This window comes from Nipponia nippon, unplaced genomic scaffold (assembly GCF_047370975.1).
Source record: "Nipponia nippon isolate SJK-2023a ecotype South Korea unplaced genomic scaffold, ASM4737097v1 scaffold_6, whole genome shotgun sequence".
Taxonomy (NCBI): domain Eukaryota; kingdom Metazoa; phylum Chordata; class Aves; order Pelecaniformes; family Threskiornithidae; genus Nipponia; species Nipponia nippon.
The window spans coordinates 42,328,491-42,354,237 of NW_028262380.1; the positions used below are offsets into that span (position 1 = coordinate 42,328,491).

At 40.7% G+C, this 25,747-nt stretch overlaps 1 protein-coding gene across 4 annotated transcripts; it reads left to right on the top strand.

Annotated features, from left to right (window-relative positions):
- The first annotated feature begins 7,936 nt into the window (after positions 1-7,936).
- On the top strand, positions 7,937-25,707 carry AADAT (aminoadipate aminotransferase). Of its 4 annotated transcripts, none has more exons than XM_087737347.1 (14): positions 7,937-8,097; positions 9,377-9,445; positions 11,131-11,299; positions 12,338-12,470; positions 13,130-13,204; positions 14,507-14,716; positions 15,232-15,297; positions 16,518-16,600; positions 17,858-17,954; positions 18,813-18,874; positions 21,204-21,268; positions 22,735-22,841; positions 23,493-23,594; positions 24,761-25,707. In XM_087737347.1, the coding sequence occupies exons 1-14, from the start codon at positions 8,028-8,030 to the stop codon at positions 24,800-24,802; spliced, it is 1,350 nt and encodes a 449-aa protein (XP_087593473.1). In that variant the 5' UTR covers positions 7,937-8,027; the 3' UTR covers positions 24,803-25,707. The 4 variants fall into 4 exon arrangements, 3 of the variants coding, with proteins under 3 accessions (XP_087593473.1, XP_087593472.1, XP_087593474.1); XM_087737346.1 differs by lacking the exon at positions 7,937-8,097 and adding an exon at positions 8,273-8,462; XR_015699956.1 differs by lacking the exons at positions 7,937-8,097; positions 22,735-22,841 and adding an exon at positions 8,252-8,462.
- Positions 25,708-25,747: the final 40 nt, after the last annotated feature.

Genomic DNA, 25,747 nt, shown 5'->3' on the forward strand with positions numbered 1-25,747 from the left:
TTTGCTTCCATCTGTCCTGTTATTCTAACAGACCATACATCATTCTGATTGTCCTACGGAAGTTACATTGTGCATTACAGCATTAGACATAGCAGCAGCAAAACAGTTTGTCACTGCCTAAGGAAAAGTCCCATTTAAAAAAAAAAAAAAAAAAAGCCAAACAAAACCCACCACATCTGGTACCAATAGCATGCAGACAACAAAATGTATCCTGGTTATAACTCAAACAGTTTGGTTAAGGATCTCCTCTGAAATAAGGGAAGAAATTGGATTTGCTTTAACTAGGAAGCTGTTCCATGTAATATGAAAGAACACAATACAAGAGAAAGCAAAATGAGAAGGAAATTCAAGGAATCAATGCCAGAGCTATAGGTACAAAAGGAAAGCAGGACAGAGAAACAACGGACTGAGGAATGAAGAGTCTGAAAGGGAAGGGAAGAAAAAATTGAGATGATGCCCAAAGATCCTGCAGCACTCCAGAAGTCAGGCAGACATGAATATGTTTCATGAAAAAGGATCACCTTGACCACCTACAAGGTTAGAAGCCCAAGAATCTGAGCAACAATGCATATTTTTCACTCTTGGAATTGCAGGGCTCAGCATTTGTTTGAATAAGGGTTACAGAGTAGAAAAAGATGCCATAATTAAAACATGAATTAACAGATTAGCATTATCAGAACAACGGTGCATTAAGAAATTTCATTAGGAAAGGAGCAGCCACAGGTAGCAATTGTCCACAGAAGAGAAACCCAGTGCTTTGAGCATGTTCTGACACAGGCAATGTTCTCAAATATGAGGGAGAAAAGGAGGATGAAATGAGAGATGGTCTGAGGGAAAAAAAAAATAAGGCTAGATCACACAGAGTATCCCTGAAGCAGACCTATAAAATGGACAGCACTCACCTTCTCAGTTCCTCCCATTCCTGCCTAGTCTTTTTTTTTTTTCTTTCTTCAAGTATGTTGAAGAACATTTAACCTTCATTAGAGATTAACTTGTTGTCAATGTTACAGAAACTTTTCACATCAAAGGACAGACTGCGCAGCTTCTGAAGCTTCTCATCTATTTTAGGTTTGAATCTCAAAGGCATCAGCAAACAGCAAGGTAAGTATGATATGCCAAACACAGTAATACAATATGTCAAAACATAGTAGAACAATAGCCACTAGTGAAGTTAAGCAGGAGATGGAGTTGCTCCATTTAATACATCTCTACAAATATAAAATGTACTTTTCCAATAGTTTTCCCAGATTTTTAAAGAGTCCTAGTTACATGCAATAACTGTATACCAAGCTAAGACTGGATATCATGGGGTACATAACACAGGAGAGAATTTGCACGCTTCAAAGGCAATAGCTACATCAGGCAATCTCTCCAGGTTCCCTGTATATTCAGAGTGACAGAAGTACCTTCAGGCTGCTTTACGAATTCTGTATCATCTCTGGAGCCATGTAATGACTGCAGGCAGATAACCACCATAAGACTGATTGATAGGAGGATCTTGTTTACCCACACCCCACTCTGATAACACATGTAGATGTCTGTTCTCAGAAGTGACATAATTTTCTTTTTACTACAGATGTAACTTGAACATGAACTGAAGAAACTTAGCTCTTAAGAAGAGCAAAACCTAACGGAACAGAAGCATAATTCTATCGCAACTGCTGAATGTACAATTTCGCTTGCAGTTAAGATACAGAGGAATAGTCTGAATTATTTTTTATGTTTATAGAAGCAAGGCCCAGAAATTAAAATTTAATAGATAAATGCCCACGTCAAGACAAACTTACTCTCATCACAAAAAGCCGAACTCTAATCGAGAATTAACAACAACAAAAAGGTATCTTCAGCAGTTTGAAGAAGACTAGATGCAAAACGAGCCAGTTATTCCATGTTGAATAGAATAGACAAACTTCAAAATACACAAAGAAACACAACCCATCTCTAGTACCAGCTGTCATCACACCTGAGAAACATCTTTTCTCCAGGCAATGACAAGAATGAAGCAACAATTTCACTTTTGCATGATCTCATTCTGCCTTTAGGATCATTCCTTATTCCATGCCACTCTTGCATCAGACTAAAACATGTGACCTTGCAAGGAACAGAAGAACATACAAGGCCAGGGGAGGAAAAACTCTTTTGCCTGCGCTAAATGAAAACGGGTAATAAAGGCTGAGCCCAGGGAATAACGTATGTTGGAAATAATAATGAGTACTCACTTCCTGGGAGATTTACACAATAGAGTTCACATGTCAGCAACTGTTTGCCTATAATATAAATTCAAATTGACAAGACTGAGGTATTATGGAACGGCATTTATCTCAAGATTGTCAAGAGAAGTCATTTCATTTCTTATGATTCATTTCATTTATACGTTAGTGTATTAACTGGATACATTATTGATCTTTGCTCCATCCAATTTCAGCTTCTATAGCATGGACAAACTGTTCTGAAAAATATCACTCCTGGCTTTTCTTTTTTTTTTTTTTTTAAAGTACAGGAATGTCTGATGCATGTCTAAGGAAAATATTTCATTATATTAGACATGCTATCAAAGGACCACATTCTGGAACAAGCAACTGCTTTTGAGGAATACATTACTGTGAAAGTCAACTTTTCTAGCGTTTGTACTAGAATATCTAGAAAACTGTATTTTTCTAGATACTGTGCTTTCCTCTCTGCTTGACTGGAAAAAGGCAAAGATGGAAGCAATGATGACAGCCCTGGTATACTAAAAAAAAGAAAAAAAAAAAAGCTGTCAATCAGAGAATGACTGCTACATATCTGGGTGAAACCACCTTTCAAGCACAGAGGGCTGCTTCAAACATATACAAGCCACAGCTGTCACTCTGCAGAACTGTAAGTCTTTCACTCTAAGACAGTATCATTTGACAGCTGCTATGAATATTATGAATACCACGGACATCCCGTTACTTTCATCTGACAGTCTCTGAAGCATAATAAGGAGCCAGCTATTAAAAAAAAAAGGGGGGGGGGGGGGAAATGTAACAAAACGAGCACCAGCAGAAAGCACACTGACATAATGACAACGTCCTCCTAACTCTGAGGTGGTCAACAAACATGAGCAGTACATAGGAGAGCCTAGGCTGCTGTTCATTTTTATTTGGATAGGCAGCAGGATTTGTAACTGTTTGAGAATCTTTCTTCACTGTTCCCCAAAGCCCTCTCCCATTTTTGGGATGCATCAAGTTCTAAAACCCTGGATAAAGACATTACAAACAGGTTTTACTATGCAGTTGCCTCAAAAGGGAGGGAGAGGAGCAAGCGACAGCATTCTACTTGTTTTGCAGTAGCTCCGATTAGGGGCCAGCAAGATCAGGGCCCCACTGAAAAAGGTACTACAATAAAAGAAGAACAGAAGAGTTACTTTCCCAAGAGCTTACAGTGAAGCCAGACAAAGAGTCAGGAAATTACTCAAGTAATCTGCGAGCCGAAGGACAAGGAACATCACATCTTTTCCATTAATTCTCTCTAGGCACAGAGCCAGCACTCTCCTAGCCGGTTTGGCTTCCCACAGGAAAAGGGGGTACCTCTGATCTTTACAGTAACTGTGTCAGTGGATGTTCACATCCCAGATTCAAACGGTTCTGCACTGCTGCGATCTTCCTGATCTTCGTGGCTGCTGCACACCTGTGATGGTTTGCTGCATACAGGGTGTTCTGCAAACACAAAAGTACTGCCAAAGTCAGCGTTTTTTCCTGCGGAAGGCAGCCTGTGGCAGTAACAATTTGCTTCTGATGTTTAAAATGGCTGATCTCACACTTATCCGTTTTCTGGTCTTATGCGATTTTCTCATGGGCAGCCATTCCAATTCGTCACGTTAAAATTTCCACCTTCACATCGTAACGCTATTTTGACAGTGCCACTTTTTAATTCTGTTGTCTCCAATAAGTAATAAGCATTATTGGCCAAAACTTAACCCATTAATCGAAATGCAGATAGCCAAGCTGTTCAGGTGGGACTCTTAATTTCGAGTTTCAGAAACTGCCTGCAGTGAAGCAATTACAGTCAAATAAAATATGCCAATATAATTTTATCTGAAATTTTTATTTAGCTCGCGTTCCCTGCCTGGAAACGAAGTGCGTATGCGCCATCTTATGGTCAACGACAGCCGGTGCGAGCCCGCAAACCAGGCTTTTCACAGGCAGCACTGAGGTGGTAACCCGTCTGGTAGTTGTACTCACGACTAGGTCCTCTGTAGACAGCATCAGGTTCTTCATAGGCTCACATTTAATATATGCGAAGTTTGCACTTCAGATAGGGCACTCAACAAATCTTACAGAATAAACCTGCTTTAAAACTATAAAAATTATAGTACCCCAGGCTCCATTGCAGCTTCTTATTTACACTTGACACCAAAATTGATACAGTTGCAAAAACAGCATCTGGGTTGGATTTTGGTGTTTACTCTGTCAATTCTTTGCTCTTCTCTTGGTCCTCTTAAAAGGAATACTCTTTTGGTATTTCTGAAGGCCTTAGGGGAGAAGGAAACAGCGCAGGAATATCATTTGCCTGATCAGCTTGTTCTCTTAAGTCAAATTGCTTTAGGGTTTTTTGCTCTGTTTGTTGGTTGCTTTTTTAACACATAACTGGACAGAGCTTAGGCTCAGCATGTAGAGACTTTGGAGAGCGGCAGAGTACGTTTTAAGATGACAGGAGATATTTCTCATTAGAAACAACCACATGTGGGCCTTGCCAGTGCTTTGTGAATTATCTAAGACTCGCAGCAAACAGCCACTGTTCTAAGTGTGCACGTAATACACAAAGACGGCAAGGAAATAACTGTTCTCACACAGTAGGAAGAAGGGAGCACTCGACTTGTGGTTGCTAAGGAATATAAACAGTGATGCAGAGATCTGCCGTAGGAATCCAGCAGGGATAAGCATCCAAACATTTGTACACTTTCTAATTTTTTTTTTTCATTTGTTTCAATAGGATGACAGCGTAATTTGCTAAGAGACCAGGCAAAGCCCACAGAATTCAATGGAAATCCTTCTTTTGACTTCTCTGGGCTTTGGTCTGTGCCACGAACTGCAACACTGACAGCCTGGAAATGAAAAAACAAGATTACACAAAAAGCAGCTCGCATTCAATTGGTGTTTTCACAGCCAGCTCCCCACAGAAGTCTGGTGTTTCTCCATTTGTGGCTGCTTGGGGACATGGTCAATATATTTGGTTTTCTTACAGGTTGTCATTCTCTAGGTTATTTCATATTTATATACCCATCTTCCCACAGCATCCTCCTGGAGAAACTGGCTGCACACCGCTTGGACAGGCATACTCTTTGCCGGGTAAAAAAATTGTCTGGATGGCCGGGCCCAAAGAGTTGTGGTGAATGGAGTTAAATCCAGTTGGCGGTGGGTCACAAGTGGTGTTCTCCAGGGCTCAGTACTGGGGCCAGTTCTGTTTAATAGCTTTATCAATGAGCAGGATGAGGGGATCAAGCACACCCTCAGTAAGTTTGCAGCCAGCAGCGGTGATCTACTGGAGGGTAGGAAGGCCCTACAGAGGGACCTGGACAGGCTGGATCGTTGGGCCGAGACCAACTGTATGAGGTTCAACAAGGCTCAGTGCCGGGTCCTGCACTTGGGTCACAACAACCCCAGGCAACGCTACAGGCTTGGGGAGGAGTGGCTGGAGAGCTGCCTGGCAGAAAAGGACCTGGGGGTACTTGTTGACAGCTGCCTGAACGTGAGGCAGCAGTGTGCTCAGGTGGCCAAGAGGGCCAATGGCATCCTGGCTTGTATCAGGAATAGTGTGGCCAACAGGACCAGGGAGGTGACAGTGCCCCTGTACTCAGCACTGGTGAGGCCGCACCTCGAGTACTGTGTTCAGTTTTGGGCCCCTCACTACAAGAAGGACATCGAGGTGCTGGAGTGTGTCCAGAGGAGGGCAACAAAGCTGGTGAAGGGTCTAGAGAACAAGTCCCATCAGGAGCAGCTGAGGGAACTGGGATTTAGTTTGGAGAAAAAGAGGCTGAGGGGAGACCTTATTGCTCTCTACAACTACCTGAAAGAAGGTTGTAGCGAGGTGGGGGTCGGTCTCTTCTCCCTAGTAACAAGCGATAGGACAAGAGGAAACGGCCTCAAGCTGCACCAGGGGAGGTTTAGGTTGGATATTAGGAAAAACTTCTTCACCGAAAGGGTAGTCAGGCACTGGCACAGGCTGCCCAGGGAAGTGGTTGGAGTCCCCATCCCTGGAGGTATTTAAAAGACGTGCAGATGTGGTGCTTAGGGACATGGTTTAGTGGTGGCCTTGGCAGTGCTAGGTTAATGGTTGGACTTGACGATCTTTAAGGTCTTTTCCAACCTAAATGATTCTATGATCTTTTATTTTTGCCTGTACATCACATTATTAGAAGGTAATTACCTAAATTTGAAATTCTTCAGGCCATGAAAGTTAGTAACAAAATTTGATGTTCAGTGTAACAGTGTTCACATACCAACTAAGCAGACAATCCTTCCTCACCTACATCAAAACCTAGGAAGGAACTTCATTTCTATTTCAATACACTCCGTGTAATTATGGAGCCTTTGAGCAATCCCAACACTGCACAAAGTCACCCAAATAAAAGAGAAAAAAAAGGTATCTTGCTATGGCACCTCCTCTTTTTTTCTAGAGCCATTTTGCTCTCATACCTCAGCTTTGCCTTGAACAGGTTTTGGAAGATGCCAGTTAAAAAGTGGCACTGGAAACATTAAAGCCTGGTGATTTACTGATTTAAAGCCTAGAAATGCTCCAGTGCTCATCTCTTCCAGCATTTTTACTCCCCTGCCTCCAAGCTAACTATGAAGACCTACGTGTTGCAAAGCACACCTGATCTCACATTTCCTTGCACTGGTTTTTCAGTCTACTTTATACCTAGACCCATCTCTTCCATTTTGCACTCGGAAGCAAGGACAACGGCAGCCCTGAGGTGCTGAAGTCCAAAGCCTTGACTAGAAAACAACACCGTCTCTCTGGACCTTTCCAAGCAGCAGCGGCTACAGTCACATGCATTGCACAACCAGCAGCATGTGACGCCCAGAGAGGAGGGGACGTGCCACAACACAACTGATCCTGCTTTTCCTTGCACTGATCCCGTTCACCTGTGAAAAAAAAAAAAATTACTTTCAGATGTCCCACTTCAAAATTTTAATCTAAATATTGCTCCCTTTTATCAGCCGAAGCTTTAGTGAAAACACGACAAAGTGGATTAGAGCGTAATTCAGTTGAAAAATGAGAATGTTTTTGCTGTGCTTGAACCGAAGCCAGTTCCCTCATCCCGTGCGGCTCCAGGAGAGCAAGCCCCAACGAGCGGTGGGAGCTGGGCCTGCCTCTGCTGCTGCTTTATAAACCTCAGAGCTTCAGGATACCCCCGGTTACTCCATCATCGCCGCCCTACTGAGGGCTGCCAGACACCACCGGGTTCAATTCTCCTGCTCCACACTGCTGCCTCTTTTTAGCCATTTATAAACTAATAATTTTATTTAAAAGCTGATGTACTGACCAAGCACGCCAGGTCCACCAGTCCTAACCTTCCAGCTGAAAGGAAAACGATAGGAGGTTTCACATTCTCCTCCGTGTCCCCCGCCACCCGTCTGCTTCGCCCCAGGGCTTGCGGCAGGCGCGGGCTGCACCCCGGCCCGCACCCCGGCCCGCCGCCGTGCGCTCTGCCCGGCTGCCTCCCCTCTCCCCGCACCCACCCCGCTTCCGCCCGCGTTTTTAGGGCATTACACAGAAGGAACCGATGGGGGAGCCGTGGGTTTCACGAGTTTTGCACGGATCTACACAGGATCGGCGTCCAAACCCGCTCAGCGAAAGGCAGCCGAGCTGCCTTCCCGGCCGCGCTGCCTGCAGCTACCGGACCAGCTGCCGGCCCCGCTCCCAGGCTGCTGCGCCGGCCAGGCCCCGCCGCGGCCCAGGGCCCCGGCCAGGGCCCCGCGGCGCTGAGGGAGCCGCCCCGCCCGGCGCCCGGGGCCGCCCCAGCGCCCGTCTGCGCGGGCCCGGGGCGGGCGGGCCCGCACATGCCCAGCACCGCAGGCAGCCGCCGCTGCCCTCTCCGGCCGCCGCCGCCGGCTCCGCGCCGTCCTGCCGGTAGGTGCGAGCGCGGCCCGGCCCGGCCGACGGCCGCCACCGTCCCCTCCGCCGTGAGGGGCCGCGGGAGGGGACGGCGCGGCCCACGGCGGGGCGGGTGCCCGCAGCGAGCGGAGGGAGGCGGTCGGATCGCTCGGGGCGGCCCTGGGGACGCCGTGACCGCGGCGGGGCCCCTCCGGGAAGGGGGGCGGCGGTGAGGGATCTCGGGAATCGCCTCGGGAAGGGCCGCGACGCGCTGCCGCAGATAGCGCTGAAGCACAGCCGGAGCCGGCCCGGCGGCCGGGCAGCAGCCATGGCTCTGTACAGAGCCGGCACCGCCACGGCCCGGCCTCGGCGTGCTGACGCTGGGGGAGACGCGCTTGAGGGTGAGGAAAGTTAAGAAGCGTATTTTTAGAAAGTATGAGGGGTTTTTTTTTAAGCAGTCTTGCTCGAGAGATCATTTTTAATAACTGCCAGCATGTGCGTGTTGCTGGAGGATTATTTTCTGTGAATTCAGTAGCAGCACACTTGGAACTGGCGGTCAAAACGACAGGGTCTCTTTGCCCGTCATCTCGGTCCTGCGCTTTCCTTCCTTACCAAGGAGCAGATGGCTTTCCTGTGGGACCAGGCCTTGGGGCTTCCCGCAGGACTGCGGCTCACCATCCACTGAATCTCTGTGGGCACCAGGGGAGAGGGGGAAAACACTCATCTGAAGCATTTTGAGACATTCTTCATTAGCCTTGCTGAAAAAAGCCCACCTCTGACTTGACAAGTGTTGTGACTCCTAATGGTGGCTTGCAATCGGTAAAGCACTTTAAATGCAATACTTAATACAGCTAAATAAAGCTGGATTCTCATTAAAAATGAGCTGATGGGTGTTTAAGATCTGTCAGATCTTCAAATTTGTAATCTGCCTTTAAAACTCCACAACTGGCAGTAAAGGGAGGGGAAAAAGGCTTTTTCCTCTTCACTGCAGACCAACAAATTCCCCAGATCAAAGCTGCATTGCTATTTGTGTTTATCAGAACAGCAGCATCTGGCCTAATCTCGCTGTGCCAGCATCATTGGGAGGCTGTCACAGAACTCAGGAGTATGAAGTAGAAACCTTTTCCCTGAATTCAAAAAGGAAAATAAATTCCAGCACTGATTTTAACATGAATAAATTGACATTTATGATAGAGCACATCTATGGAGATGATGAATTGGAAGCATTACTTGTGGGAGATACACATACCAAGAGCACAGGGGTTCCTATTCACTTTTCCAGCTTCATGTCCAGCTAATTCCTCTTTCCCTATAGATATGAATTACTCTCGATTCATCACCACTGTGAGTGCAGCAAGAAAAGCATCTCCAATAAGACTTCTGAGTGAGTACACACCTGTTCTCTGCAGGTTCTCTGGAAGGGTATCATTCTACGTTCTGGACTTTGCTGGGGTATCATGGCTAAAGACTTGAAAAGGCTTGGAAAAAAGCCATACCATAAGCTGACAAGCAAGGCCAGTTAACTCGTTTGACTTTTGTCAAGTTGAGATGTCAAGCAGGTATAAAGAAGAATAAAGTGAATAGCCTCAAACCATTTCAGAAACCCATCCAGACAGAAGAAATAGTGTTGTCACTTCAACGTGAGTCTGGAAAATCTCTGCTACTGCCTCGGAAGCAGGGCTTTTGGCACAGTTTGCTACTGAATTTACGCTGGTTGTCCGGGAACAAGCAACTGCTAATGACTTGAAATTCAGTCCCACCGTAATGTTTCTTTCCACCTAGCTTTCCTGTATCCTGTTAATGCCCATAAATTCCTCGCCACGCCCACACTCCCAGTGTTACTACACTTTTCTATATTATACTATCTTTAGGCTACTATGTTACATAGTCTTCTGTTTGACAGATAGAAAAGGTTAACTGCCTACTTGTTTACTCAGTTGAAACCTCCATGGACCTGACAGAATCAGAGCGTGTGACATCCATCCCTAGTTAAGCTTTCGGGGGTCAATTTCATCTCTTGGTAAGGGGTTGGCATTTGCTGTTCTGCTTAAAATGCTTCATACAGGTACAGCTAAGTCAACTACTTCACTCTAGTCAGTCTCTATACTTTTTCAAGTGATACATTGATACACACCATAACACAAATAGTAAGTAGCACAGCTTGTTCAGAAAGACATATTGAGGCTGCTGTTTTGATGACAAAGTAAATCTCTCTACCAAAAGTCAGAGACATGACCCATATTGCTGAACTGATAAGAATTCCCTATGCTCGAGTTTGCCAAAAAGTAGTGGAGAATAAACTTGATAACAGGAGGCTTTAAGCCAGATCTGGTGTCATCTGTCCTCATATCTGATGTAAAACTGTCAAGCCAGCATGAATGCTATATTGTGAGCTCTTAGATTTAATGCAATCGAGTGCCCTTGCTGGATTAAGGTCCAGTCTGCACTGCATAGATTGGACCTGAATGATTGTGAAACTGTGACTTTAAAGCAAGAGTTAACATTTTCTTCATACCGAATTATTTAAACAGTGCCTCTGCCACTACAGCTGGGCTGCCAGAAACATTCCCACTCCCTTACAGAAAAGCTATAATCATAGATATAACTATCAGTGTAGCTGCACTACTGCCACATCAGCTAAAGGGAGGCTGAACAAAAAACCAAAGCCAATCATTCCAAGTCAGTCTAAACAGAAGATCATTAAAATTTTAAATTCTTGAGGCTTAAAATACATTAGTCACAGAAAAAAATTTATAATAGTAGAACAGAATTTTAGAATAGTCCAGATAAGATAAAAACGCTATTTATAATTTATTTTAAAGCAAAGATGATTTTTTGTTTTGCTCTGTCCTGCCCGTGTCTCCCTCCCCACCTCCCCAACACCTATTTAATCCAAGTAGAAAGGTGAGTTTAAAAAGAATTATCATCCTTTTGAATTCATGACAGTTAAAAAAACAAAGTGAAAAATAGAACAAACTTCTCTGAACCATTATTATATACTGTCTAAAGGATGTGATCAGTGTTGCAATAATCAAATTGTAACCAAGGTCTTCTCCTTTTATATTCTAGCTGAATTGATGCAGAAGTCTCCTCCATCTCTCATCTCTCTGGCTGGAGGGGCACCAAACCCTAATGTTTTCCCATTTAAGAGGGCTACTGTTGCCATTGGACATGGAAGTGCTGTTGAGATTGGGGAAGATCTGATGAAGAGAGCTCTCCAGTACTCGGCATCAGCAGGGTATCACTAAGCTGCTTGCACTTCAAGACACCAGAATCATAAAATCCTTTATTATTGCATTAATACACCTGTGTTTTTAAAACCTATTTTACAAAACCAGGTGTAACTTCTTTCAATTTGCCTCACTATTTACATTTCAGTTTAAGTGGAAAGTTTTGAGCAGATGAGTAATTTAAAAAAAACCCTTAATACTAGTAATTCTCAAGCCAGAGCATTTCCTGGCTGTTAGTATTTGAGAATCCAGACTACGAAATAACTAGGAGTAATCATTTTGTGTTTTGCAATAAGATACTCATTAAAAGATACTACATTGCAATACATAGTTTCCACATTCTGGAGTATTTGTTTTGCTCTCATTTCATACCATATATTAAAGTCAGTATGTACTACTTGTGCTAGTTGAATGGAAGTATTTATAGTATTGTCATTTTTAGTGCAAAAATTGCATATCATTAAGTCAGTTTAGCACTCATGAACTCCCCAGCAGACAGCACTGAGACAGGCTTGTGACAGGTTTGCAAAAATATTTGGGTACCTACAGAGACACACAGGGCATTAATCAGAGAAGTTAAGACTTTTTGTAACATTTAAATGAACCCAGCCATTTCTTGACATCCTATAAGATGTTAAGACTATTTTTTGAAAAATCTGTTTCAGAAATCCTTATCTGCAGCCTATTACTAGTAGTATTGCAAGCTTTGTCACATTGTCACATTTGAGTAGGGAAAGATCACTCCTACGAGAGGATATTGTTCAGGCTGAACCCCTATTCCGTCCTTGATGAATCATTTCTGCCCAGATTTCAGTATGATAATTTGGTGTATGGACCACAGATGCTTATCTCCTCTGCTTTTCCATAAGAAACATTTCTCATTTTCATCATTTGATAAAGCAGTCAAAATCAGCATCTAACTGTATCTGTGTGACAGTTGAAATCAGACTCAGGACTATGTGCTAGATTTGGCAGTGATTTAGAGGAACAGCCTAGCTTTGGCCTATATAAGATGTTAGATACACCTTATTTTATTCATGTTTCAGGATTCCAGAGCTCTTGTCTTGGCTAAAGGATTTCCAGCGGAATCTACATAATCCCCCCACAGCCAACTATAGCCCTGAGCAAGGACAAATGGAAGTGTGTGTCACAACTGGCAGCCAGGAAGGCTTGTGTAAAGTAAGACCAAAAGTTTCGTACGTTAAAAGCATTTCTTTCAGAGAGATGTTTATTCTTCCATCAGTTCAGTTATACTCAGCATTAAGTGCCACTGCGTAACTATATGCAGGGTAGTTTAAGTGTATGTCTCTCAGTATTATCTATACAAGATAATAGAACTGAAATAAAACTAATGTGGCAGTCTAATCTGTCAGGACACTGTGAATGTTTCAGTAAACCAAAGAGCCTGTCAGAAGATATGCTATAAGGTAACATTTCATGTTACTCAAGTAGCACACTAATAAGTACATAGGTGCATCATTTGCTTTACTATAACTCAATTCTAATTATGTTAGACCTCCTTAAATAATTACCCTTACCAGTCCACTCTCACTGCTGCTTAGTTGATCCTTTCTGTACCTGAAGCACGGTTTCTATTGTATAAGAGTGCTGTCTTCCCATTTGAAATTGGTATTCTCTAGCTGATTACCTAGCTTCATTTGGCTCTAAAGCAGATTTTTCATCTGTTCATTGCTTTTCTCACAGACAGCATAATTAAATGGTTACAGAATTACTAATATCTAATCAAGATTTTTTTAATCCCATTAAGTAGTCAGAAGTATGAAGCATGTGTACAAGAATGGCACAATCTTTCTAAAATAGACTCTCTTCTTTCACAGGTGTTTGAAATGCTCATTAATCCTGGGGACAACATCCTTTTGGATGCACCCACATACTCTGGGACACTAGCAGCTGTAAGTATGCTTTAGGTACAAAACGCTGTGAATGTTACATTTGAAGTAAGCAGCAATTTAGTACCTGATCTGCAGGCTTATACACACTGTCTGTATTTACTGTAAAAACATATCTAAGAATCAAGTTTTTAGTGTAAGGTAAGTTCCTAAATATTAACTCATAGAAGCTTTTCTACTAAAAGTTCTATAAAAGCTATTCCCAGGACAGAAGTTCCTCCTCCAAATCCTAGTTCATTCAAGGGCTAAGGTCTCATTTGGGGTTGGAAAGAAAGCCATCACAACCTAGTCAGGTTGAAGCAAATTTATAACAAATGGGTATTTTAACATCAGCCCATTCACCAGAAGTATTCATGGTCTGATTATACCATAGCTATAAATAGTATAAAATTGGAACAGGCCTGAAACATCCATATATGAGCATGAAGATGTGAATTAGTAAGAACCGTACAAAAATAGCAAAGTTTACTTCTGGAAAGTAATTTAATCAGTATATAATTAAATGTCAGTTCAAAATGCATAAGAACTGTAGGAAGGGTTAGAATAGATAATACACCACAATTTCAATCTAGTTTCCCCTTGCCTGAAAAGGAATTTTGTTATTGTTTGCTCTGCTAAGTTTGAATATATCTTGCCTAATCAAATATAATCTGTTTGGAATATATTTTGACAATACAGCAACTTGCATTTTTACTTAAAAATGCAGAGGGCTACGTGATACAAATTGAAATTCCACAGAGGGGAGACAGCATGCTTTTTTGTCAGTATTTTACCTATATTTTTTCATACTGCTGTCAACATGTCATTGCAGTAGCATCATTTCATTCTCCCTTGTATTGCTGAATATATCTATTGAGAACAGATTCTTTGCCCTTTGTCAGTGAAGAGTGGCTTATAGTGCTGGCAATTCCACTGAAGTAGAGTGTAAATTGTCAGTAGGAACTCAAGGTGCGATGAACTTACTATCTGTGGTAAGAGCATGAGGAATCCTGAGAGAATACAGTTCAAATTCATGAAATCCCTTTCTGCTTGCAAAACCATGTGTGATTTCCTATAGAAGAGCAGCAATTGGACATAGGAGATACCCATTTCTTCTCAGTTGGTTTAACAGGGCAAATAATGTGGTAAGTTTGACAAGTTCACAGGAAATTCAGGCAAACTTTTCTTTTGAATCACGAGCAAATGGAGTTTGAGATAGCTATAAAGTCAGAAGGACTTTGTATCACTGAAATTTTACAATGCCAATGACAAAAGGAAGACCTTTGAATTACAGGATTATGACAGTTTTGTTCCTCCTATCAACAGCTGAGACCTTTGGGTTGCAACATAATCAATGTTCCTAGTGACCAACATGGCATTATTCCAAAAGCTCTAAAAGAAATTCTGTCTACTTGGAGCTCAGAAGACATAAAAAATCGTAGCCACCACCTCCCCAAATTCCTGTACACTATTCCAAATGGCTGCAACCCAACTGGAAACTCTCTGACCACAGAGCGCAAGAAGGAGATTTACCAGGTATGTACCTGGGCCCTTGTGTACCTTGTAGGTGGAAGTGGATACATGTCAGTCTCATTTCAGTTGAGGGTACCCCATGTGTGGTGTTTGGGCCCATTATTGGTCTAGTTCCTCCCAGAGCTTGTTTTAGCAGAACCTCTTTCATGGCAACTGTTCAGAGGTAGACTGTGCATTAGATAAATTGTTTTTGCAATAGTAGCCCATTACTGACTGGTCTCTTTGCCATGGGCTTCAAACCAGACATATCAAGTTTTCTGTACAGTTTAAGCACTACATGGAACAGACCTTCAGTTATAGACGTGTCCTTCTACTGCAGGTACCATGTTTCCTCTTATAATTGCTTGACATCTAAATTGGACATTTGAAAGCTTCTCTTGATAGGGCCTTGTATATAGTGAATGAGCAATCCGTAGGATCATAATATGGCCCTGGTAATAGGCCCAGGCTCTAGGAAGAACTGAATTTACAGTGTCTTTACATTTTAACGAATCTTTACTTTTTATTCATTTCTTTAGCTTGCAAGAAAATATGATTTCCTCATAATAGAAGATGATCCTTACTACTTTCTTCAGTTTGAAAAGGTAATTTGTCTTCCATACTCCTTAGTAACATAATCTTTTCTGGTCCAGGACAGAACTAAGGTTTGAGCCATGGATCTTTGTGCATGCTCCTTCATGTCCTACCAAGTTAGTTGTAGGCCTAACAGTCTATGCTACTTTCAGTTGTTGTCCCCTTTGTGTGGCATTTTATTACATCAGTCCTGTTAATCGTGGTTCAAATTCCTCAAGCCTTATACAAGACAGAATTTCCATCACTAGTCAGAAAATGACAAAGACTTGGCCCCCAGAGCAAAACAAGTATGCCACTGAAGCAGCACTTGAAAATAGCAGCCTTTTAATGTTCCTTTCAGCCTAGTCTCTTCTTTCATTCAGTTTAAGACTGCCTACTCCTAATCTACGATATCCCATTTTTGCCCCTTTGCCCTTTGGAGAACCCAAGAGTTCTCCCAGATACCAGAGGAAGTAGTACTGGATAGGCAGCTTCCCTTCTTCACATAAATTTTCCCCAAATGGGTAACAATCAAGTGTTGACCTGTCTTCACAGATGGATCTACAGTTGCACACAGTCTGCAAAAGTACCTAACTTCAGGAATAAAAGCTGGTCTTATAAAGCAGTAAAACACTGGTAGAAGCTAAAGTTCAGTATTTTCTATTTTGAAATAGTTTTTATGGGAGGAGGCAAGAAAACTGCTTCACTTACTCATTGAATAGCATTGTGTAACTTTGTTAGAAAGTGTAAGGGGAGAAGGTGTAAAAGTAGAATTCCTGATATGGAAAAAGTGTGCTGAACTCAGATCATCAAAATTTGGTCATATCTTGGTTTCCTTTAAGATAAAGCTAAAAGCTACAAGGTCCCATCTTAGAAATATCAGTATCTTTCTGTTTACTCCGTAAAAAAATCTTGGCAGAGAAATCATTATTTCTCTCCTACTTACGGCATCATACCAAAACTTGAACCGAACACTAGTATGCTGAACAGTGGGCTAAGCATCAAAACATAACAAGGCTGATTTCATGATTAGAATAAATATTCTATGAAAGTCATCAAATCTTGGACAGCTAGCCTAAACAATCACTTGTCAGCAAGTTACTGCATTTTTTTTCCTCGGAATGTGCTTCTGTAAAATATTTACTATCAAAATATTTCTTTAAGAAATCAATTATGTCTTCACAGTAAAGAAAATAACTCCATCATAATCGTTACTAGCACCTTGAATTTTATTTTTTATTTTTCTTCCAAGCCATGGGCTCCAACTTTCCTCTCAATGGATGTGGATGGCCGAGTTATCAGGACTGACTCTTTCTCTAAAATTCTCTCATCTGGGTAAGGCCAGCTTCAGACTGCTCAGCATTGCCTGTTCAGTTAAGGCACAAGGCTAATACTTCATACAAAACAATCAGACATGTCATAGTGTTTTTTCATCTAATACCTATCCATTTCTGGAATGTACTTTTGGATCCATGGCTTTTCTCAGTCTGCTCACTTCTCATGTCATCTCTGGGCAGCCATTTAACTCCAGATTCTGTTTCTCTTCTGGTACTGATAGTTAAGCCGCTCTCCCCAGGCAGCCCATTCTTGCAGACACCATATAGGCAGAAAGACAGATGCTGGATTCCAGCTCTGTTCCTGGAACTCTTAGGAGCTTTTCTCTTCTTTTTCTATTTCTCCTTCTATCTCTTACCATTCCTGCAGACTCCATGAAGTTGTAATACAGCAGAGAAATGATGGCATCATTCTCCACAAACTATTCATAGGGTTATACTGATCTCTCATCATCTAGCCTGACAGTTCTTTCAGGTTGTTTCCACCTGCCTGAAAAACTAAGCTGGCTGTTTTCCATTTCACACATACTTGATTTTTAACTTGCTTTTGTTTACTATTCTAATAGATATAAGAAAGTAATATGAATTCTGCACTGGCAGCTAGTGGATTATAACCCCATCGCTGAGAAAGTGAAGAGGCAACATGATGCTAAAGTTTCAAAAGTGGTACTGCAAAAAGGCATGATGCAATTTAATCTTTGGCAAAGACGCATATGAGCTTACTGGTTCTATTTTTCTTCAAAGAAAAACTTCAGCCAATCTGTAAAGATGCATCATAAGCATTGAAGCATGAATAAGAATCTGGTTTATCAGTCTAAATTCCTTTTACTCTGCAGTACTGAAAGGAAGTGAAAGCTGTTTGCCACTTCCCATCTGTTTTTCATAAAGCCTGAGCATTCATGATTTTTCATTATGTGAAAACCTATCTTTCCTTCCCTTTGATTCATGTAATCTTTACGGTTGCAGAGGAAAGCTTATAAATGTGGGATATGTCCTGAAGTCTCAGAACTAAGAAGCAACCATAAGCATTAAAAACCCTTAAATATTTTTATTTCATGACTTTGATGCTCAGCTCATAAGTTGCATAAACCTGGGGCATGGGGCAGTATTAAGATATAGATAAGCTTAAACACATAAAAGATCTTTACGATATCAATGAAATGGTTACAGGTTTTCCTAGTTATAAGTTAAGCCATAACTCACACAAAGTATTAGCACATTGCATTTCTGTAGTAACTTTTTTCTTTTTTCCCTCTAGGTTAAGAATAGGTTTTCTGACCGGTCCCAAGCCTCTTATCGACAGAGTTATTCTACACATTCAGGTTTCAACAATGCATACCAGCACTTTCACACAGGCAAGTACCAAACTGCCAACTGAATTGTATTTAGGGAAGATAGCATTCCAAGTCATAAGAAACCAAAACCAAACAGCTTTGCACTTTTGCAGTTGCTCTACACTCTTGCAGTTTCATTTATGATAAGCACAGACATTGTCAATTCTGCCAAAAGAAGAGAGACCACCAAAGAAATTACAACCAGAGCTAGAGGGTGTCTCAGTGCACAGAAAGCACAGCTAATATACCCTTAACCCTCAAATTTCAAGAACTAAGATTTAAAATACTTTGTATCTCTTGCTAGTAGGTTCACTTGAAAAACCTCAATGTAAAGCATACATTGGAAGCACTTAGTTTTTTTCTGTTTTTCATTCTACTTTGTAATTAGAACAATACTGGCAGCCCACAGAGACAAAAGCAGGCTGCCAACTACAGTTCCCTTATAGCTAGTAATACGGAAAGGAGACATATGATTCTGTTCTATGGTTGAGCACGTCTAAATATGGCTTCCATCTTCCAGCTCCATTAGTCTATCCTAGAGGCAGTATTAAAGCAGAGAGGCTGACATGGGCAGGAAGGTAAAGCAATAGAACATTGCCTTCCTTTTTCTCCCTGATTACCATATTTAGCTCTCCATCTATTCTTCCCTCCCCCCACCCCAGCTACCAAACACTGCCATGATCCTTGGAGACAGCAGTAACATGGACTACAATGGCCTGTTGCTGTTGCCACTTCTGTTTATAAAGGGCTCCAAGAGACCCCACGTGCAATTTCTTGCCTGTGTGAATTCTGAATAATGCATCAGGCTATATATCTTTTGATGACTGCGGAACAGTCCTGTTGAAAATACAGTATTGATAATGTGTTTTATTTCTTTAGATTATGATATCACAGCTGCTTCAGCAATGGGGAGAAAAGGGTTTCTTGGAGCATATAGACAGGTAGGGTCATGTCATATGCTGAATTCCATCATGTGTCATTCTGTTCCTTGATACCTACACAAAACATTCTTTGCAGTAAACAGGTCAGAGGAGGTGCATCAGTATTAGGCCAAATGGATAAGCCAGGTCACCAAGACTGACAGTGTTCACAAGACTCCCGAAGGAGCTCTGTGTGAAGTTGCAGACACACAGGTCAAGGCATGTAAACTACCACTACAGACCAACAATCTGCCAGTCCACTGGCACAGTCGTTATGCAGCTCCCATCTGAAGGGAAGTCAAGAAGATCCTGGGAGCTCCAACTCAGTGAATAAAGTCTTCATCCCTGCTAAAGCGGTAGGGTCTGTAGCAAAGGCTAAGATCACTGAACACAAATTGAGAAAGAGTCAGCAGAGCTTCTCTAAAGGGAGTACTTGGCTCTCTAATTCATCAGGGATTCACTCTAACATCCATAATCTAAGGATTGTGGATGCTGATGGAAGGAACTACAAAGAGTAGTGAGGTTCACCTACACTTGCTAAACATTGCCTCTATCACCACTGTTGGAGACAGAGCACTGGGATAAGGTCTAACTCAGCAAGGCATTTCTTACATACTGACTGGCACACATTTGTTTTCCATTTACTATGCTGAAGGAGCATAGTTTCTCTTGAGTATCCATGCTTCATTTCAGATGCCATACTTTCATGCCATTAGAACCCCAAGCTTCCTACTTCAGTGGGGAGCATGCTACACTCTGCAGAGGCCTGTAACAGGAATGTGAGCAAAGCATGGAAAAAGTTCTTATATCTGACTGTAACAGCCACTTCCATCCTCTCAGCACCTGCCTGTTGTCCATATGGTAAACACTAGTATTTAAAAAAAAAAAAAAAAAAAAAGGCAGACATGCCAGTCCTGGCTTTGCCTTGTTTTAAGAAATGGAAGCATAAAGATAGGTTTTGCAGCGAAACTTGGACCACACTTTAGCTCAACTTTCAGCAGTTAGAAAAATATGCCCTAAATGCATCTCTTTTCTTACCTCCTTCTTGTAGGCAAAAAAACCCATCCTTGCTGAAAGAATGCTGTTCTTCCTCTTGATTAATGAGAATAGTGCTGCAGTAGGGTAGCTGCAGCCCTTTATAACCTTCTAGACTCTGTTGTCAGGTGACTTATTGATGAGGCCCAACAGCTGGCTGCAATCTTTTCCAGGTGATTTCATTTGGACCAGGCTGATTTGTTAGATCATGCTTTTGAGTAGGAACTAGCCTGGTGTTTGGAGCAGCTACCTTTTTGTGGAAGTCTTGTCTCACTAACACTTCCAATTTCATTCTGACATGAAAGTGAAATGATAACAGAAAGGCAAAAAACTTGCGACAGAATTTTTGATGTTGTAAAAGCTCTGTAAGTGAGATTTACCATTTCATGCAGACTGTAGCAATTGGTAGAGGCTGAATCCCAAAACTGTGTAAGTCTTTGGTATCAGGTATAATGAAATACATCCAGAAATCAAAGCTATTGGTTCAGAGAGTAGAAAAAAAATTCTAAATGTAAAATTATGCAAATTACTACATATAGTTTCTCTACAGAGAAGGGAACACATTTGCATCTGATTTATGAACTCTGTATCAGGCATTTCTCTTGTGTCTCCTGCTGCAGAATCACAGCTATCTCATTTTATATCAACAAGAGCCACTGAACAAGACTTGTCCGTGTTGAAACTTGGGTTAGGGTCATTTTCCTCAGTAAGAGATTTAATTATTTCCAAGTTTTACTTAAAGTGTGAAGGTGATAGATAGGTTCAAAACTTTAGAAAAGGGGAAGCTGTCAAATAGTCATGACAGGTTTATCATATGATTTTCTTTTTACCTTGTGAAATATCATTTCCATGTGTACCTATTACACAAATTCAACCCAGATGCACAAATATCGTGTCTGTGCTTTTGCATATGTATGAGTAAGTAAGTCCTTCATTTTCTTCAGTATGCCTGTTTTGTGTGGTAAATATTGCTCACAGGGTTTGTATCGACTGCTAAAATAGACAGAATGGGTATAATATATAAAGCATTTCCATGACATATGTAAAGCTTAAGAAGCAACCACATAGCCACTTCCTTTGTCTGGTTGATCAGTGCTTTGTTGGAGACATGCTGAAGCATTCAAGACTTCTCTGATACATACACAAAGTTTTATACACACAGTATACTGTATTGTGCCCATCTAGGATGTGCTCATATTTCCATTAAATGTGCACTTAGGCTGTTCAAGTAGAAAAGCTTTGTTTCTGCCTTTGGACACAAATGGACTCTGAAGCGCTATGGGCCCATGACTTTGAATTGATAATTTACTTTCAGAGTGGTGGAGTTCTACAGGACCCAGCGGGATGCAATGCTCATTGCTGCTGACAAGTGGTTAAAAGGTCAGTGAGTGTAACGCAGCTAATTACTTACATTTTTTTTCTATCTGTCATCTTTGTGTTCAAGAAAAATCACTAAAGTTCATCTCTCGACTGAAGGGACAGATAAGCACTATAAGCAAATCAATGACATTAAATATTAAGCTTAGGACAAATTATCTAGTGATGCTGTTTTCATGCTTTTCTGGTGGGACAAAGAGATGGTGACGAGAAAAAAGCTCAGCACTTTACTGTGTAAAGCAGTTTTACAAAGACCATATATTTCACTCCACTATGTTCTTATACTTTTTATGTTTAAAATCTCTGTCTGAAATAAACAGATTTAGTGGCCTTAATTTAAAAAAAGATATAAACAATAGATACAGAGTAGTGATAATCATTTTTTGTCAGAAATCAATTTCAAATGTCCCCTTTTGTGGTTAATCACGGAGCATAGAAAGAATTTTATCAACAATAATACAATGACAGTTAATGACTCACTCCTTTTAGTCAGTCTAAGTGGAATCAGCAATAACTGCTTAAGAACTGCCCACCTACCTTAGATGATACTTCCATGGGACATGGGGACTTGAGCACCACACAATCAGTAACGTAGTTACTCTTGCTAATTCTAGGTTTTTAGATATGAAGTATTTCTTCTTTTTCTACATGGCTCTGAACAACCATGGCTTGTTGACCTAGGTAGGCCCTCTTTATCTCAATTCCCCAAGTATCAAAACAGCGTAATAGCACTGGGCTACCTTAAATGTGAGAATATACTCATATGTAAAAGACTACAGGGTCTTCACGTTTTCTAGTAATAGCAGCCATAATATTACGGAAGACAGACCTTTATTTTGTAGATATGCAATGGTTAAATACATCAAGGAAGAGATGGAGAAGATGTCAAGTCAAATAAATAGTTTCTTCAAAAATATGTCCAAAGCCAGATAAAGAATTCTAGGTAAACAGAAGGTATACAGTAAGTCTGCATACATAATTTAAGACATAAATCCTCTCTAAGCCTTCCTATCCTCATAACTCCTAGGCTTTCATTTTCTTTGGGAAAAATCTGTAATCACTGTAACTCAAAGGAAAACATTTTTGTGCTTTGCTACATTTTAAATTATATGGATAGTCAAATGTGATATTAGGAGAAACTGCATCAGAAAAATTATTTTAGATTGTCTACTTGATCTGAAAATAATCAACAAATATAGTTTGCTAATGTTTGGGATATCTGTAATTCAATCACTTTCACAAAAAATATTGAGGATACCAGCACAAGTGCAATAAGCCCACACAGATTTGATTAGGAGTATTTTAGATTTTGCAAGTGGCGTCCTGGCTCTGTGGCCCACATTCCCTTTGAGTTCATTGGAGCAACAAATCTGTAACATCACTGAATCTATGATATGTCAGTTAAAGGTGGGGCAAAAGTTTCTTTCTTGATTCCTTTCTTTTCTCTCTCTTTCTCTCTCTCTCTCCAGACTTGGCAGAATGGTACCCTCCTGCTGCTGGCATGTTCTTGTGGATCAAAATTAAGGGTGTTTCTGATACACAGCAGCTGATCATGGAAAAAGCTTTGCAGAAAGAAGTATGACCTATGGTTTAATGGCTTATGATATTAAAATTAAATGAGGCAAGGATAAAATAAATTTACCGTATCTATCCACGCATATGCGCACCCATCAAAAAGCAGGGGAACTTGCTGTGCAGCACCATTGCGTCTGCATTGTCACATAGTGACTCATTAATAAAATATTTTCATGCCTCTATTCTGATGTTGATATTTAATCAGCTTACTTAAATTTAAACCATTATAATACATAGTACAATGCCATGTATATAGCACATATATATAAAATTCATACACGTACCTATGAATGATGGCTGTCCACTATATCTTTTTAATAAGAGAAAGTAAGTGTGATTTTATTTCTACAATTTCTAAGAGCCAGCACTGTGTACTGAGTAAACTACATCCCACCTCACTGGTGCTTCTAAACATTGTGATGATAAGCCAGCCCTGGTAACCCACCAGCCTAGGTAACCAAAACCTAAGAGCCCTTTGATTTTTTTATGAAAAGTCTCATTCCAGGTTGCTTCTCATTTTGAAGAGAAGAAATATATTAAGCCATGTTCTGATACCAGTGTTTCAGTAGTGAACCTTCTCAAATTTAATTTCACATAGTGTTTTAAAACTGTAGAAGTGGTGATAACTGGGTGGCTAATCAATTTTTCTTAGGTGTTACTGGTTCCTGGAGGAGCATTCAATATCAACAGTTCAGAGCCTAGTTCTTATGTCAGAGCCTCCTTCTCTCTGTCTTCTCCAGCCCAGATGGATCTGGTAAGTGAGATTTTTTTACATTCTTATCAAGACACTTTCTCACATAATAATGCTCCCTTATTTTTACTTACTTCTTCTTAAGTGTTTTCTTGAATGTTAGTGTGGGGTTTTTTAGTACTTAGGTGACTAAGCAGTACTTTTGAAGCAGTATTAGCTGTTTCTTAGGCAAGGTACTCATATCCAAATGACCGGAAAGGTGCCAAATTTTTAGGACCACTTAAAATTTTTCTGTGTATCTTAACACGTGTCGAGTCTCACACTTAATCCTCCCAGACATTATTCATAAAGGCTTTACTGAAGTCAGAGTAAGTTTTGCTATTTGCTGTAGCATTAGCAGGCATCACGTATCTTTTATTTTCCAGACTTTCCATTCCTGAGATTGAATTACCTGCTTTCTTTTGTGTGTGTGTTGTCAATCCTTTATAAGAAAGAATATTTTTTGCTTTTGTACAATTGACATACATATTGTATTTAATTTCTCAGGAACTGATCTTCTATGTATTTTAGGAACATTTTGGATGTAAAATCAGTGAGAAGAAAGATAGGACACATTTATTTGTGCAAGTTTAATACTCATTTGATTCAGGTGCTTGAAACAGTTCAGTATTTGTTCTTGTACTTTCATTCAGTTGTGAAGGTTTGTAACAGATAAGCGCTTCTATTGCCTTTCTATTGCTTCTTCTTCATCTCTTCTATTTCTTTCTTCTTCTTTGTAAAAGTAATTCCTAACCATACTATTGACAGCCAAATTGTGTCTTTTATATGCTTCCCCACTCAACTCTTCTTCCTTGTCTTTCACCTTTGGAGCCTCTAGGCCCTTATATTAAGTTAAAAGAGATACTCTTCCAGGGATCACTAGTTGTATTAAAAGTACATCTGTTTAATTGCCTCTGAACTCCAAATAACCTTTGAACATCAATATATGTATTTTTCTGTTTCAGAAAACTCTGCCTTTTATTTTCTGTCAGAGAAGTGGAAGCTTTGTCCAGTCAAAGCCCATACATGTTGTTAATAAAAGGAAAACAGAGAAAATCAGTACAATTTTGCAGTATAAAATACTGAGTTTGTATATGGTTAGGGTAGTTCTAGTAGCTTTATAGGTTTGGTGTGTTGCCTGTTTAAGTAATGCTGGAATATAAACGTGAACCATATTTGTGTCATTGCAGGCCTTCAAGAGACTGGCTGTCCTTATAAAAGAAGCTTTGTGAAAAAGCTAAATAGAGCTCTTGCAGCAATCAAAATCATCTCCAGAAAATATTTATTAACGTTTGGATTTCATCAGACCACTTTAAAAGCAAGCACAATACAGTGGATGTTTCCTTAGATCATTTCGGCTAAAAAAGCAAAAAATGAAAGACTGAAAAACAATTTGCTGAATTTTTTTTGACAGGACATTGCATTACTAAATTTATTCCAATTCAGAAACATTTAAAATACTCAAACACAAAATGTTCTGTTTCCCGTCAAATCCATGGTTTCGTTAGATTTGAATTGATTTTTGTTCTGGCTTTTGTTTCCCATTGGGATTGGGAAACAGGGAAATCAGTTGCTTAGGAAGATGCACCTGAGGTGATGTTAGCCGTTCTTACTTAATCCCAACTGATCCATTCCTCCAATACCTTATGTTGGAATTGTTTTTGTGTGTCACTTTCCTTCTTGTCCTGCTGTATGGCGTCTGGTTTTGAAGATTTGAAGATCAGTATTTAATTTTACTAAAGTTTTGTCAGATAAAACTGACATAAGGATGTTAAAAAATTGAAACTGATCCAGCAAAATTAGGCTATGAGTATGAATAAACTATTTGGCCTAAGGTCCCTTGCAGTTTGCATGGGTTTTGCAGCTCGTTCTCTAATTTCTAAAAGGTTTTCTGATTGCTGGCTTCCACTTCAGTCTGTGAATAATTACTCTGTACCTGTGTTTGTTAGAAAATCTCTGGTATGCAAAGGCATGTGGATGTGCTAATAGAACTGCTCTCTGCTCTTTGTTAATCAGACGTGTTTTTGAATGGAGAGTGTAAGTAACTGAACAGGGGACGTAGTGGAATGGACAATACCCTGACACTGCCAGATGTACAAAGCAAGCAAAATGAAAAAATAAATGTTTTGATCTCTAATCCTTTGGTTGTTATCATCCCAAACTTTTGATACTTGGCA